The sequence below is a fragment of the Diabrotica virgifera genome, chromosome 1 (assembly GCF_917563875.1).
Source record: "Diabrotica virgifera virgifera chromosome 1, PGI_DIABVI_V3a".
In the NCBI taxonomy this organism is placed as follows: domain Eukaryota; kingdom Metazoa; phylum Arthropoda; class Insecta; order Coleoptera; family Chrysomelidae; genus Diabrotica; species Diabrotica virgifera.
In genome coordinates, this window is record NC_065443.1 from 242,479,374 (window position 1) to 242,496,821 (window position 17,448).

Consider the following 17,448-nt stretch of genomic DNA (forward strand, 5'->3'; position numbering starts at 1 on the left):
ACCATTAAACTTAGTTTTTCAAACTTTTTCTTTTCAAATATGCAACGGATTTTGAAAATTTCAATATACAGGGTGTTGTTTCAAGGTCACAATAAATTTATAATTTTTTTAGTCCGAACCTGGATTTTTTCTTGTGATTAGCAGTTGGATGGTTTGGGTTCTAAATGAGACATATGTGTACCAAATGTCCAAAAAATATACAGGGTTCTAAAATTATGGTCCAGAAAAAAATGAGCAAAATCGATAAAACACCCTGTAACTTGGTTATAAAAATCGGTGAGGTAATAAATGTAGTATGTCTAGAACCGCCTGAGTGACCTCTATTCACCATTCAAGTATTTCCGTTTCCCAATGAAACTCCCTGTATAAACAACATTTGTTTTTAGAACTCTAACAACGTATTAGTATAATACAGGGTGTTTGGTAAAGAATGGGCCATAGCTTAACCTCAGGTTCCTGAGGTTAAAATAGGCCGATTTAAGCTAACTTACCTCAGTACAAAGTTTATAATAACCGAGATACAGGGTGCCAAAGTTAAACTTTTTTTTTTATTTATTATTGAATATTTCCTGACAGGTATGATAAAACAACATGAAATTTGGTATGTGGGGGTTTATTGGGTCGAGAAAACTAAATTCCCTATCAAAAAAATCTGTATTGCCCAGAGGGTGCCACATACGCCTTTCAGCACTCATTTATTACGTTCAATTTTTTTATCCCCCACTCTGTATAATTTTGACATTAAAATTTTTATTCTCCTATTAGTTTTACTTAAAAAAGGTATACTTCTTTCATCTCCCTAAACTCAAACGTTTTCGAGATAAACGCATTTTAAATCTGCGATACACCATCATTTTTAGCATAATATTGTAACGGTCCACCCGTTATATTATCATTTTTAGCGCTGTAATTATTTTTAAAAAAATAATTATTTTCTCTTGACCTCCCATTTAAATTCTTTAATTTATCGTAAAGGACTTCTCATGTGACGTCACACTGTACGGAACATAGTTGTTGAACCGTTCCTTGTCGTTTAATTCGTGTTCCGTGAGAGTTTGACGTTTTCCTCGCTGACTGTGGGAGGAATGAGAGGCACTTGGCCGGTGGCTGCGAGGTTGACAGGTTGGTGTTGGTGGTTAGTACCGTAAATGGCGGTTAATTTCTTCGAAATTAATTTTTATTTCAACTAAGTTTGGAAGTATAGTAAAAAGTTACCACCACTTGTTTCCTGGAGTACGGGTTTCCTGGAGTAAGGATGGGAGTACCATCAGTGGAAGAGGAATAAAAAATTAACCGGTAAATCGTTTTTTCTACTAATGTTTTTTAGTTAACCTTGAATATATGAAATAGTTGGTTCATTGTTAAATGTTCTTAGCCAGTCCCTTAGGTGAAGGATGTAGATTATTTCGATCTTTATATTATCTTTATATCGATCTTTATATTAATGGGGTTTTTGGTTTTACATAACCAAACATTTTTGAAGTCCTCAAATTAATATTGGAAATAATTACCATTTCCCTGTACGTTTTAAACCGATTGAACATCCAATATATCTATAAATTTTCATAATATATCTATAAATTGTCATGTAACTATCTTTGTCTGGTTCAATACCATTTCATTAAGGTATATAAAATGTATGTAGATGGCTATTACTATCTTAATCTCATGTTATTTCAGATAAGTCATATTTTATATTCCTATTTCAAATGCAATGCCATTATTTGTTCATGTTTTCAAACTCAAAATAGTTCAAGGTTACCTGAGATTAGTGTTTGTTCCATTTTTAATGGTTGTTTTTTTATGTTATTGCTTCTAAAAAGTTTTCCTCGATTATTTCTTCTTCTCTTTACTTTTGTTTACCGGTTTATATGAGAAATCAAACGAAGTATATGTTTTTAGCCATTTGGAAGAAAACTAACCCTCATGTGATGTCGTACCCACCTTGACTACCTAGGGAAGCCACCTTGACCTTATTGCAGCTACCGCCAAGTCAAACTGGGAGTATGTTTTGGGAACAAGCTTTTTGGGGGACATTCCAGCTCCTTTTCGTCCTGCCACCTGGGCCTACGGGGGGCATGGAGGTGCATCATAGTGATGCTCATTTTCTAGGATGCAACCGCAACCTCGTTTGGGAACATTTAGTGAGGAGTTTTAGTAACTATTGGTTTTTTTTATATTTCAGACTATCTGTTAAATACACTATGTTTTTTTCCAGATTTAGGTTACCTCTGTTTTTTTTGACATATGTATTTGTATATTAGATTATTTGGTTCCCAAACTTTGTATCTACAGTAACTTCTTGTGCACAGGAATAAGCCTAGAGAAAATTAGGTTTTTAATACTTTATTATTGCTTTGATAATGGTTTATGTAATTCGGGTAAATTTATTTTGTAACATTACTTGCTTGTTTCCCAAATATTGTATTTATTCGCTTTATTTCGTTTGTTCGGTTACTTCGTCGTTACTTTATTTCATTGCATTTGCTCGGTTAATTTAGGTCATTTTGTCGGTATTTTTCTTAACTTCACTTCTATAACGTTTATTCATTTGTATATTTAATTTTGCTTTATTCAGTATTGTATTTTCTCTTAGTGAGGCTTGGGCCTATTTATTTGTATTATTTTCATCTTCGTCGGTTTCCTTTAGTTGTACGTAGCAGGCGTACTATAACCATTTGGTAGAAGACTTATGTAATTTTGTACCCTATATGTTAGTAAGAGGTACTTATATTTAAGTTTGTAACAGATAACATTATTGTTGTTATCTTTAAAATATATATATCTTCTTGTATAACTTATGTCATTTTAGAGTCACAGCATAATATGAACTTGCTTAACTCAGAGATTGTTAAAAATCTGGTAGTTATTTTTAATAAATATGTTTATTTATTTTGTATATCATTTATTTTTATTATTCCTTTATGTTCATTATTACAGGTTTGATATATTTAATATCTGACAGCAGTATAAGATACCTGGGAGAATGATCGAAGATCATTTTCATGGCGCCCATGATTTGTTAGATTTATTTATCTTGTTCGTCTTTAGAAATTATTCATCTTCATTCCTCTTCAGTACATTATTCTTATTTTATTATTTCATATTTTAGTCATTATTACTATCTACATAGAGCTACTGTTCTTCGACAGGCATGCAAACGAGCCGTATCCATCCTTGAGTGTCAAGTTGCTCTCTTGCATCTATAGCTAGCCATCTCTATTCAGTTTGCCTCTGTCTCTTCCCACGTCTACTTATTATCCCTTCTAATTCCCCTTTCTTCACTACTGCAAAGTAGTATTTTTTATTTTTCCTACTTCGGCTCAACCGCTGAAGCCCCTTCATTTTTATTTTCATAAGAGGCCCCAACTAGTTACCTTAGTCTTTTCTTTTCTTCTTTTTTTTCCTTACTTCTGTTGGAGTATATCTTTCTTTTTACTTTCACTCCAACAGAAGTTTTCTTATTTTTGTTACACTGGCTGCCCAATGCGTGGTGCCAACCGTTTTATGGTTCTAAGACAGTAGTTCTTTTAGTTCAATTTTCTTTTATTGGAATTTTCTGTTTTATTAACTTTTTGATATCTTTGTATATATGTTATTTCTGATTTATTTTTGTCTTTAATTTTTATTAATAATAAACAGGTAGACTTATACTGCTTCTTTTGGTTTTGATTAGTTTATTTTCGATACCTCATTTTTAGTTTTAGTGGTACAGCTCATATTTTAGTTTGAATTTTGTATTTTTATTGGAAACTTATTTGTGTATTTAGAATGAGTATACATGACTGACATTATGTTCTATTATTATGGATTTTTAGTCCTTCTACCAATGGTAGTATGTTTGCACGTACAATTAATTATTGACTATATGCATATATTTTTTTTCTAGTGTGGTTATATTTTACACCTAACTAGAAATTATTTTCAGTATTTAGGTATTTTATTTACTTTATTGATTTGATTATTTATATATTTTGCTGGCATTTTTGATTTGTTGGTGTGTCGCTAATATTTTCTCCATATGTATCTTTGTCTTACAAACTTTAGATTATATTTTATATTTGTTATTTTGGATATTTGGGTTGTTTGGTAAGACAGGCACACACCACAAAGCACAATCAGTCCACAACATTAGCTTCTACACATGATACATTGAATTCGCATGGTTCAGATGATTACAGATGTTCATCCATAATTTATTTTCTTTAATTGGTAGTGTTAAACATTACAATGATAAATTGTATAGTTAAGTAGTTCCATTATCCATCTCAGCTTCTAGTTTTGTTAATTTTGAGAATAATATATCAACATGGGTACTATATACCGCTTATATAAATCAGACAGATACTTTAGGTTGAGATTTTAATATAAATTCTTTATTAGTTAGAAACATTGATACTATTTTTCTATTAAGTTCAGAAGAAGATTACCTTAACAGTGGTGTTCAGGCTAATCTCTTCTTCTGTTTGTCTTTAGCTTAGCTCAATCTTTAGTATGGTTAGAAACTTTAGTCTAATTTTTTTTACCATCTGATAATGCAGGTACCTACATACATTGCTTGATTTCATCTTTGGCTTTGTTGTTGATGACTTTTAATTTATTACTTATTAATTTAATTATTATGTAGTACTTTATGTATGAATTTAATTTTTTTTTTGGTATTAGGCATGGTGCATTGTAATTATTATTATGAGTCAATGTTATTAATTGCTAATCCTGTCAGTAGGATTATACAATTAATCAGAACTTCACTTGTATTTTTGTTTAGTTTTTGCACACCTAACCCCTTAAGTTAGAAGGGTTGTTGAATTATTATATATTTATATACTTATTTGGACAGGTAAGCTCATACAAGTAGGTACTCTTGTTTAATATGGATATTATTATGGAACTGTATGTTATGCACTACTTATCTCAGGTTATGTGTTATATTATTTGGAATATTTGGTTACTTACTAATTTTTTTTTTGATCATAGTTATATCTTATTATTGAATTTGCCATATTGGAAAGATGTGGTTTTTAATTTGTTATTGGGTTACTCTATTAACATTATTTGTCTCCAATATCTTAAACACTTTATAATAATTTATATCCTTCTATCCTACACAGTATGATTCTGGAATTAGTTTGGAATTTTGATGTAAGTATGTATGAATTCTTGAGTCTTTCATATTTCTTCTTAGAAACTACTTAGTCTGTTGATGCTCAAAGTTGGTGAATACGTGGGTTCGAAATTCAGCAACTGATCACTGCTGTCCGGTTTCGTAATCTATGTCCTCATGGCAGAGTAGGCAGATGTCTTTTCATCATTACATTTCCTAAACATTTTTCTGTAATCAGTTTACTTATTTCAGTTTTTTTACAATTTAATAGGGAAGTATTTAGTTCATATTAGGCCTTTTGCTTCATAGTATGTTTGTACTTTGAGTTGATGAGTAAACATGGATAAATATCTTGCGCACTTGTTTATAAATCAATGCTTAGGCCATCCCTATACATAGTAGGTTCGTTAAGTCAGTATTTGGAGTGTTTAGACAGATGAGTTGTTCATTTGAGTATATTCCCACTTCTTTCCTTAGGCATTAGTTTTGTTATTCAGATTCTGGAATATTTCCTGAATAATTCTATGTACGCATGTGAGAACGCATGAATTTGCAGTTTTATTTAAAATTGTGCTCGTTCTCGTCAATTTTTTTTCCCTATCACTTATCATATTTTTTTTTTTTTTTTTTTCTTCCTATTATTTATCATAGTGCCATAGACCTTGTAAGTTCACTATTCATTCTGTTTTCTTTCTTACTTATTCTTATATTAGTACCTTATCTGTGTCTGGTTATTCTCATACATCTGTTGTAGCAACATGCTATAGTTCGCGAATACCAGCATGAATTAAGTTATGTATTTTCTAGAATACTTTAGGTATTTATCTTACCTTTGATTTAGTTTGGTTACATCTCTGTTACTTAGTCTGTTAGTAATTTTTTTCTGACTTATTTTGGATTACTTAGTTCAGATAGGTTCATATTACCGGATGAGGGTGTATGTAGACCTAATTTATTTATTTTGTTCAGTATTAGTTACCATTGGATCCAATAATTTAGTTTATTTAGTATTAGTAAGAATTGGTCCATAAATTTGCCTGATCGTTCTTCTTTGGATATACTCCTATATAAATCTGGTGTCCATTGATAGTCCGATTCTGGATAAGTGTCCGATTCTTCATTTATTTTGTGTATTTAGTTGGATAGGTTCGTATTACCGGATGTGGGTGTACGTAGACCTGATCTGTTATGTGGTTTAGTATTGGTGTGAATTGGTCCATAAATTTGCCTGGTCGTTCTTCTTTGGATATGCCTTTTATGAATCTGGTGTCCACTGATAGTTCGACTTTGGATTAAGTGTCCGATTCCACATTTATTTTGGTTATTGAGTTTTGGATTCCTTTGGTATGTTTATTATTGGTATTATTTGACATTAGTGAGAATTGTTCCATAAATCTTCCTGATTGTTCTTCTCTGGATATACTATTATGAATCTGGTGTCCATTGTTAGTTCAGTTTTGGATAAAGTGTTCAATTCTTTACCTATTTTAGTTACTGATTTTTTTTATTCACTTTGGTACATTTACTTTTGATATGGTTCGAATTGGCTCACACCTTTTCCTGGTTGTTCCGTTCTTGGATATACCCTTTATAAATCTGATGTCCATGGATAGTTCAATTTTGGTTTTAGTGCCCAATTCGACACTCAGTTATTATTATGAACTTAAGTACAATATTTAGTTTTGTTTTGACTTTTGAGCAATATATGTTAATATTTGGTAGCAGAGAGTAACATAGTAACATTTTAGTATGAGTTTGAGTCATGTATTGATTTATTTTTCCTTGACCATTAGTTTATATTTAGAAGTAATCTTGCGAATCAACGTGGATTGTTAGACTATTGTAAATTTAGTTGTTAATATTTTGAAGTTTAAAAAAAAAATTTTTTTTTGGTTAAAAAATTTTTTTTTCCCGAGTAGGAGGGGATTGTAACGGTCCACCCGTTATATTATCATTTTTAGCGCTGTAATTATTTTTAAAAAAATAATTATTTTCTCTTGACCTCCCATTTAAATTCTTTAATTTATCGTAAAGGACTTCTCATGTGACGTCACACTGTACGGAACATAGTTGTTGAACCGTTCCTTGTCGTTTAATTCGTGTTCCGTGAGAGTTTGACGTTTTCCTCGCTGACTGTGGGAGGAATGAGAGGCACTTGGCCGGTGGCTGCGAGGTTGACAGGTTGGTGTTGGTGGTTAGTACCGTAAATGGCGGTTAATTTCTTCGAAATTAATTTTTATTTCAACTAAGTTTGGAAGTATAGTAAAAAGTTACCACCACTTGTTTCCTGGAGTACGGGTTTCCTGGAGTAAGGATGGGAGTACCATCAGTGGAAGAGGAATAAAAAATTAACCGGTAAATCGTTTTTTCTACTAATGTTTTTTAGTTAACCTTGAATATATGAAATAGTTGGTTCATTGTTAAATGTTCTTAGCCAGTCCCTTAGGTGAAGGATGTAGATTATTTCGATCTTTATATTATCTTTATATCGATCTTTATATTAATGGGGTTTTTGGTTTTACATAACCAAACATTTTTGAAGTCCTCAAATTAATATTGGAAATAATTACCATTTCCCTGTACGTTTTAAACCGATTGAACATCCAATATATCTATAAATTTTCATAATATATCTATAAATTGTCATGTAACTATCTTTGTCTGGTTCAATACCATTTCATTAAGGTATATAAAATGTATGTAGATGGCTATTACTATCTTAATCTCATGTTATTTCAGATAAGTCATATTTTATATTCCTATTTCAAATGCAATGCCATTATTTGTTCATGTTTTCAAACTCAAAATAGTTCAAGGTTACCTGAGATTAGTGTTTGTTCCATTTTTAATGGTTGTTTTTTTATGTTATTGCTTCTAAAAAGTTTTCCTCGATTATTTCTTCTTCTCTTTACTTTTGTTTACCGGTTTATATGAGAAATCAAACGAAGTATATGTTTTTAGCCATTTGGAAGAAAACTAACCCTCATGTGATGTCGTACCCACCTTGACTACCTAGGGAAGCCACCTTGACCTTATTGCAGCTACCGCCAAGTCAAACTGGGAGTATGTTTTGGGAACAAGCTTTTTGGGGGACATTCCAGCTCCTTTTCGTCCTGCCACCTGGGCCTACGGGGGGCATGGAGGTGCATCATAGTGATGCTCATTTTCTAGGATGCAACCGCAACCTCGTTTGGGAACATTTAGTGAGGAGTTTTAGTAACTATTGGTTTTTTTTATATTTCAGACTATCTGTTAAATACACTATGTTTTTTTCCAGATTTAGGTTACCTCTGTTTTTTTTGACATATGTATTTGTATATTAGATTATTTGGTTCCCAAACTTTGTATCTACAGTAACTTCTTGTGCACAGGAATAAGCCTAGAGAAAATTAGGTTTTTAATACTTTATTATTGCTTTGATATTGGTTTATGTAATTCGGGTAAATTTATTTTGTAACATTACTTGCTTGTTTCCCAAATATTGTATTTATTCGCTTTATTTCGTTTGTTCGGTTACTTCGTCGTTACTTTATTTCATTGCATTTGCTCGGTTAATTTAGGTCATTTTGTCGGTATTTTTCTTAACTTCACTTCTATAACGTTTATTCATTTGTATATTTAATTTTGCTTTATTCAGTATTGTATTTTCTCTTAGTGAGGCTTGGGCCTATTTATTTGTATTATTTTCATCTTCGTCGGTTTCCTTTAGTTGTACGTAGCAGGCGTACTATAACCATTTGGTAGAAGACTTATGTAATTTTGTACCCTATATGTTAGTAAGAGGTACTTATATTTAAGTTTGTAACAGATAACATTATTGTTGTTATCTTTAAAATATATATATCTTCTTGTATAACTTATGTCATTTTAGAGTCACAGCATAATATGAACTTGCTTAACTCAGAGATTGTTAAAAATCTGGTAGTTATTTTTAATAAATATGTTTATTTATTTTGTATATCATTTATTTTTATTATTCCTTTATGTTCATTATTACAGGTTTGATATATTTAATATCTGACAGCAGTATAAGATACCTGGGAGAATGATCGAAGATCATTTTCATGGCGCCCATGATTTGTTAGATTTATTTATCTTGTTCGTCTTTAGAAATTATTCATCTTCATTCCTCTTCAGTACATTATTCTTATTTTATTATTTCATATTTTAGTCATTATTACTATCTACATAGAGCTACTGTTCTTCGACAGGCATGCAAACGAGCCGTATCCATCCTTGAGTGTCAAGTTGCTCTCTTGCATCTATAGCTAGCCATCTCTATTCAGTTTGCCTCTGTCTCTTCCCACGTCTACTTATTATCCCTTCTAATTCCCCTTTCTTCACTACTGCAAAGTAGTATTTTTTATTTTTCCTACTTCGGCTCAACCGCTGAAGCCCCTTCATTTTTATTTTCATAAGAGGCCCCAACTAGTTACCTTAGTCTTTTCTTTTCTTCTTTTTTTTCCTTACTTCTGTTGGAGTATATCTTTCTTTTTACTTTCACTCCAACAGAAGTTTTCTTATTTTTGTTACAATATCATTGTAGTTACACCCGAAAAATAACTTAAAACCATAATAATTGTGCCAATTTTCAAATTTATGTCATGGCATCGCAAATTCCATTTGAAGAAATTTGCGATACATTTTTGGATAATTTTATGGTTTTAAGTTATTTTTCTGGTATAACTACAATGATATTATGCTAAAAATTATGTTGCACCGCAGATTTAAAATGCGTTTATCTCGAAAACGGTTGAGTTTAGGGAGATGAAAGAAGTATACCTTTTTTTAAGTAAAACTAATAGGGGAATAAAAATTTTAGATGTCAAAATTATACGGAGTGACGGATAAAAAAAATTGAACGTATTAAATGAGTGCTGAAAGGCGTATGTGGCGCCCTCTGGGCAACACATAATTTTTGGTAAGGAATTTAGTTTTCTTGTCCCAAAAAACCCCCACATATCAAATTTCGTGTTGATATCTCATGCCTGTCAGGAAATATTCAATAATAAATAAAAAAAAGTTTAATTTTGACACCCTGTATCTCGGTTATTATAAACTTTGTACTAAGGTAAGTTAGCTTAAATCGGCCTATTTTAGCCTCAGGAACCTGACGTTAAGCTATGGCCCATTCTTTACAAAACACCCTGTATAATATGTATGGATTACCGTCGAAGGCCGACATGATCTACCAAAAAATATGTATTTGGTGATTTTTCTAGTGACATTATTGGGCGTGAATCTGTCTTTTGAGTTTACTCCTCCTGATTATTATTGATTTTCCATATGTGGTACGGTGTTAAACAAATATAAATAAAGATAAATACTCACCTCTTCTAAAGTTAGAGGATTGCTCTTTGTTTTTGTATCCAGATTATGATACCTGTCTGTAAAAATATAAATTCAATAATAATCAATAAGTCAATAATATAATCAATATTAATCAAGAATATGTTTTAAATCTTTTTTATTTTTCTTGATTTTATTGTAATTACACTTAACTGGTACGTAATAATACGAAACTGTCGAGGTACAAGCAAAAAATTTGCTTGTGTTGAACATATTATATAACATAATATATAGGTATACAGTGAGGACGTTTAGGTTGGAAAAATTCATTTTCTCGGGAATGGGCTATTTTGGAGATAAATCCCGAAACAGGTCGATTTTGAATTATGATATTTTGACATGTATATCATAATAGTGACGTCATCAGTTTGAGCCTGATGACGTAATCGATGATTTTTGATTTTTTTAATGAGAATAGGAGTCGTGTGCTAGCTCATTTGAAAGGGTATTCCTTTCTCTATTCAGTAATGTCGACCCCTGCATAGAATAACGTATTTAATATTTTTGTCGATTTTGAGTTACAGTGTTCTTCTTGTACCTACAACTTTTTATGTATGGTATTATAAGGGTAGCAACCCCTACAAGGGGGTTGATTGACTGGAAGACACTAAGTACTCATAGATATATGTATTTATTCACTAAGTAACAACAGTAACTATTATGTACTCAGTTGGTATCTGATGTTAGTTGCGTCGTCTGAACATTATCAATGTCTTTCTTAGAATAATCTCCCTCATTCTTTTCGTAAGTACAACTAATGTTGTACAACAAATGTCTATTTGTTTGTAATGATTTCTTATTTACTTAACACGACCGTGAATTATAACTGATTTTCTGTTTACTTTGCAGTTTTCGGTGCGTGTCTCAGTTACACAGATATTCAATGCCACCTACTTGATATAATCAAAACATTGATTGACTACTAATATTGTTATTAGGATTTAAAATTTTAACTGATATATTATTTGCTAATGAATTAAATAACTCTTATTTTCTGGATGCTTATTTAAATTCCATTAAATATGCTATATCTGCCAATATGATCGGTGTGGCTGTAACTGCATTTATAAGAAAGATTCCGAATGAAGTAATACCGTAAATACAAAAATATTTGAATTATTTGTAGAATAACAGAGTAACTACAGTTGTTACAATTTTATTCGCCGCGTAACTGTTACAATTTTATTCACCGCACTCTTCCGATAATTATGTGCAGGTATAGGTATAGGTACTACACGTATACTACTACACTATAGCTACTACTACGTATGTCAGATAATAATATCGTAAGTGCAGTTACAAGATTATCCGATGAACTTTATATTTATATCAAAAACTGTAATTGCCACAGTTCAAAAACCTATCCTCTACTCTAATCAAAAAAAGTAGACCTTATTCTATTTTATATAATTACTTACTTCTTACACTGAAAAAATGTCACATGCATATAAAAAAAGAAATCAAAGAAATTGGTAGATATCTTTTTTTATCATTTCTGAAGAATATTATAAATGCTGATTACAACGTTATTCATTGCAGGGGTTTTAACATTAACAATTATTTATACAGGGTGTTTAATTTTTTTTTAAATATTTGACACAGAAAAATGCAAGCAAATTATTTAATTCAAAATATATTTTACTGCTGTCAGAAAACACGCAAAAATGTGTATTTCACAAATAAACATTGCTTTTCGGTTAAATTCAATGTTTAAACTGCTAAGAGACAGGTGGGTGGCAGCTTTAACATTGAATTTAAGCGAAAAACAATATTTATTTGTCAAACAAATATTTCTTTCTGTTTTCTGACAGCATTAAAATGTATTTTGAATTAAATCTCAAATTTTTCTTTTGGTCTCAATTAATTTAATTAAAAATTTTTTTTTGGACACCCTGTATAAATAATTATGTTAACGTTCATGTTATAGAATTAAATAACCTTTCAAATGGGCTATCACACGACCCCTACGCTCATTTAAAAAAATCATCGATTACGGCATCACGCCCAGATGGAAGATGTCACTAGTACGATATATATGCCAAAAAATCACAATTTAAAGATAAAAATCAACCTCTAATATTCACTAATCAATACTACCTATAAAATAAGAAATAGTTGGTGACTACCAGTGTGGTATCACACCTGGAAGATCGACTATTGATCAAATATTTACTATTAGACAAATGCTTTAAAAGTATTGGGAGTATAATCAAGACGTCCATCAGATCTGTATAGATTTCAAACAGGCTTATGATTCAATTAATCGTCCAACACTATGGAAGGCAATGGTCGAGCTGGGCGTACCCAAGAAACTAACTGCGGTAACGCAAATGTGTGTAGGTAAGTAATTCCTTTGCACAAGTGAGAATAGGGGGAGAATATCAAACGCTTTTTGCGTAAATTCTGGACTGAGACAGAGAGATCCGTTGTCCCCCTTGTTGTTAACCTGGCATTAGAATACACTTATCATGCAAAAAATTTATCCAAAAAACAACCCAGACATTGCTGCTAGGGGCATATAAACAACCATTTATGTTTATTTTATAATATATTTCTTAGAGTAGGTATATCTACATTTGGTGAACTCATTAATGCGTAAGTGTGTCTGTGTAAAGCAGAAATAATAATACCTACTCATCATAGCCAAGCTTTGAACTTGAAAAAGCGCGAACAGAAAAAGGAGAAACACACAGCTATTCATGGCTAAAATTAAACTATGAAGTATTTCATTTTAAATTATTAATTACTTACCATGAGAAAGATGTAACCGCACTAAAGCCATGATATAATTTTCTGCAGTTAATACTCGGTCTTTGGCAAACCTTAGAATTAAACATTCTAACACTTTATTACTGACAGTGCACCCAACTTCCCATAATAATGCCCTCAGGTGATAACTGGAAGTTTTACCGCAGTGATGACTTTTTTCAAATCTTTGAAAAGCTAACTAAAACAAAGATAAATTTAATAAAATTGATGTTTTTTGGTAGATAGGAGCAATAAAAATAATCATTTGTTGTCGTATTTCTAAGGGCAGAAATCTGCAAATTATTTGTATTTAATTTTATATTGAATTATCTAACAATGAAACACTAAAATTTGTTATCAATACTCCCACAAAATTTATTACAAATTAATGTCACTATAGCAGTTTCGACACAGTTCCTTTCTCAATTATGTGATTTTACTATAATATATTATTGTGGGGGACGGCTTAAAAACTACCCATCGGCGTCGTCAACAAATAACCCCGGGTTCGAAAATTAAATAAAAGTTTCTTTATTTTAAAAGCCTCTATTGACCTAAAAATCAGCTCTGTTAGCTTAAAAGGTTGCACAAAAATTAATAGCGAAAAACAGTATATTTCTAAATGGGTCTGAACAACAAGAATTTGGGCGTCGAAACGTTAATAAAATTATTTTTTGCAATTTAATTGTGGCTTATTTCCCATCTAAATAGTTAATTATAAGAATAATTAAAATGTGTTTTTTATTGCGCGGCTCGGAATGTCAAACGATTACCGCGTGTCTCATCTTCGGCTTTTTAATTCGCCGTCTATTACAACACTCTATTACCGACAACACGGAAAATGTCAAACGTTCATCGCCGATATCTATTGGACTTCTCTATATAATCTGTCTTTCCCGGCACATCAACGGCTAATTTCTGTCCCCCTCGTGCCTATCGTAAAAGTTTTGCTTACTCATCACAACGCTTAATCGCATGACATAATTCTCTAAACAAATTAAATAGTTGTCTGTCTGCGTGTGAAAGGATACCTTTGAACCTCCTAATAAATTAACGGTTTAGAATACTGGGTGCCTGGGTGCAGGGACGCGCCAAGTAACTTCGGCGCTGTCGTGCAAAATATTGATAAGCGCCTTGATCAAAATTACCAGGGTAGAAATATCAATCACTCCACATTTCAACGTGGAAAACTATGAAAGTTTTATACGTCTACCCAGATTTTTTTTGAAGGGAATAATAAGTACACAGTACTGTTATAAAAAATAATATATTCTTCTTCCTTCTTGTATGGAGACTTTAAAGCATGTTTATTCTTCAATATTTGCCTCCTAAATTGTTTAGATTATCGCACCATCTTTTTCTTGGTCTGCCAATAATTCTTCGTCAATTTGGTGACTTATCTCGTGCTATTCGTACTATTCTATCCTCTGCCATTCTACTAATGTGTTCATTCCACTCCTGTTTCCGTTTTGTCACCATCCATTTTATGTCTTCTACATTGCATGATCTTCTTATGGTTTAGCTTCTCTCCCTATCCAACAGACTTTTGCCTGATATTCGTCGAAGTATGTTCATCTCTGTTGTTTCTAATAGTCTAGTAGTTGTTAAAAATAATTTTTTAAAACTATATTGCATAATAAAACAGAACAGAATAAAAACTATGTTAAAGTTATACAGCATTACTTAAAATTATTAAAAAAGATTGAAGATCAAAAAATGAAACATATCTATATTGCGATTTTTTAAACAAATGTACTTATTATGATGAAAACCAACGGATATTTCTTATAGAAATTGAACTTTTCTTGTTTACCTTTGACAAATTCATTAATTCGATTTTCATTATTCAGATCCTTTAAAAACTCAGATTCTGTAGAAATAATAGTAAGATTTTCTAGCCGTTCCTGACCCATTCTAGATCTTAAGCAATTGAAGCGTTTATTTGAAACACAACACTTCTCCAAAAATGAAAATTTTGGAAAATCAAGTAAAACTGCCCAGCTTTAATTTATTTCATCTTACTTTTATTAAGACATTCATTGGAAGGAATGTGTGGATATCAAAATAATTGTACAAACTTACCAAAATATATTCGAAAATAGAGGGTATTGTGTTGTACATTTAATGTTGTTCTGAAGCTATTTCCTTGTGGCATTTTTATGATTAATTATTTATATGGGAAATAAGCCACAATTAAAATGAAAAAATGAAAAAAATAAAAACGTTAATAAAATTATTTTTTCAGTTTAATTGTGGCTTATTTCCCGTTTTGTATTTCTAATACAAAAGAAACAAACATCACATTATTACTATCAAAGAATGCACACAACTGATAAATTTAAGGATAAGATCATATTATACACTTACAACTACCGTTGACTAGGATGGGACAAGTTAGTGTTGTTTTTACAAAAAAACGCATGGACATCTGTTGTTTTTCTAAAACTATCAAAAATTTCTATGCAATGTTAACCAAATGTGTGAACTGGAGAAATAAACTACTATTCTATAAGAACAATACATAAAGTCGAATTTTCGAAAAATGGACATGTGTTGTTTTTCAAATAATTGCTTAGCTAGAACGGCTGAAGCTACAGAAATCGGTACCTATAGTTAATAATATACGTAACGAAATAGTAACGTTTGGGAATGAGTGGACTAAGTTATTTTTTGCAATGTTTTTTTGCTTCAAAAAATATTTAGTTTTGAATTGGATATTTATTTAACTTTGCCGAGTCAAAGGGCGCCTTTAACGCCTTGGCGCCGTCGTGCGCCGCACGACCTTGCCCGTATGGACGGCGCGTCCCTGCCTGGGTGGAGCCTCAGACTCAGAGACAACTAAAATTAATACAATATTTAAATGGCTTGAACAATTATATTATATTATATCGAGGGTTTAGTATGAAACAACGTTAACTACAAAAACATAAAGTGGCAGAAAATGCGAAAAACTGTTTTGAAACGTAATATCGGCCAACAAATTTGTGATTACGGAGGCAAAATACATTACAATAGAAATCTGTAAATTTATATAGTATTACTATGGTTTCTTTGACATATGGTAAAAATTATTACAGGTTATTGTTATTCTACAGAGAAAAAAATAGAATTTTTTTCTAATAATGACCTGATAACGCTTTTTGATATTACCGATATATGTATATTTTTTGTAACCGTTAACGTCGCACCTGATAATAATACTTTTACTACAGGGTTAACACTGCTGGGTGAAAATGTAATTTCCCTAAAATGTTGTGAAAATTTCACTGATATTTCTCCTTTTTTCAGGATATCCTTTAACTTAAATTCGCTGATATTTTCAAAATTTTCAGGATATCCAATGCAGCACTAACCCTGTATTATAAAAAATGTTTTATAAGTGTATTTAAATAAAAAACTTTATTTTTCTAATAACATACAAATATTAAACTTATGAAATGTCTAAATACTTATAGGTACCGTCTTTAACCCGGGAGTAGTCGCGCTCACTTCTTTAACGTCGATAGTCTCGTGTGAGATTCTATCTCAAAATACGAATTTAAAACAAATTTTTATTTTGTACTATTTTTATCTACTTTTTATATTGAAAATATATATTTCTAACAATTTTATTAAAAAAACCTGTGTTAACGGCCACCTGCCAACATCGGCCACCTGCCCTAACGGCCAGTTTAAAAATTTCCCAAATCAATTATTGTAGACTACAAAAACTGGCAATACCGTCCACCTTTCTATATGGGCCAATAGTTCTTTCATTTTTAGTGGCCGTTACTGACAAATTTTACTGTACAGTAAAACCTGTGTTAACGGCCACCTGCCAACATCGGCCACCTGTCCTAACGGAAAGTTTAAAAATTTCCCAAACCAATTATATGTAGACTACAAAAACTGGCAATAGCGGCCACCTTTCTATATCGGCCAATTGTTCTTTCATTTTTAGTGGCCGTTACTGACAGGTTTTACTGTATTACGAAAAAGGATGAAATGTGAGATTCTATTTAACGGCGCGACTACTCGCGGGTTAAAGGTAATTGGCTCTCCCCAAAGCCATAAATTCCACAAAAAGAAGAAGAAGAAAAAAAAATTCCTACGCATTACTACACCCTTCCTCGAGGCACTTACGAAATTTTTTCAAAATTGCAAAATTTTTCATCAAGTTATCGCGAAAAAGGATAAAAATCGAGATTCTATCTCACCGCTCGACTACTCGCGGGTTAAACGTCTTCATCTGCTGAAACATTTTCATT

General features: G+C 31.5%; 1 protein-coding gene and 1 long non-coding RNA gene across 4 annotated transcripts in view; one reads left to right on the forward strand and one right to left on the reverse strand.

Moving 5' to 3' along the window:
• Positions 1-17,448, reverse strand: part of LOC126883081 (calpain-9-like) — a 425,026-nt gene that overhangs the window by 10,434 nt on the left and 397,144 nt on the right. For all 3 annotated transcript variants that reach the window (XM_050648317.1, XM_050648311.1, XM_050648316.1), the window contains 2 exons: positions 13,205-13,400; positions 10,436-10,491 (listed from right to left, as the gene is read on the reverse strand). In XM_050648317.1, coding sequence (XP_050504274.1) covers positions 10,436-10,491; positions 13,205-13,400 — 252 coding nt within the window. The remainder of the gene's footprint in view (positions 1-10,435; positions 10,492-13,204; positions 13,401-17,448) is intronic.
• LOC126883106 (uncharacterized) lies at positions 1,309-9,062 on the forward strand. The gene is made up of 2 exons (XR_007697501.1): positions 1,309-7,459; positions 8,066-9,062. It is a non-coding gene; the product is annotated as an uncharacterized LOC126883106 (long non-coding RNA).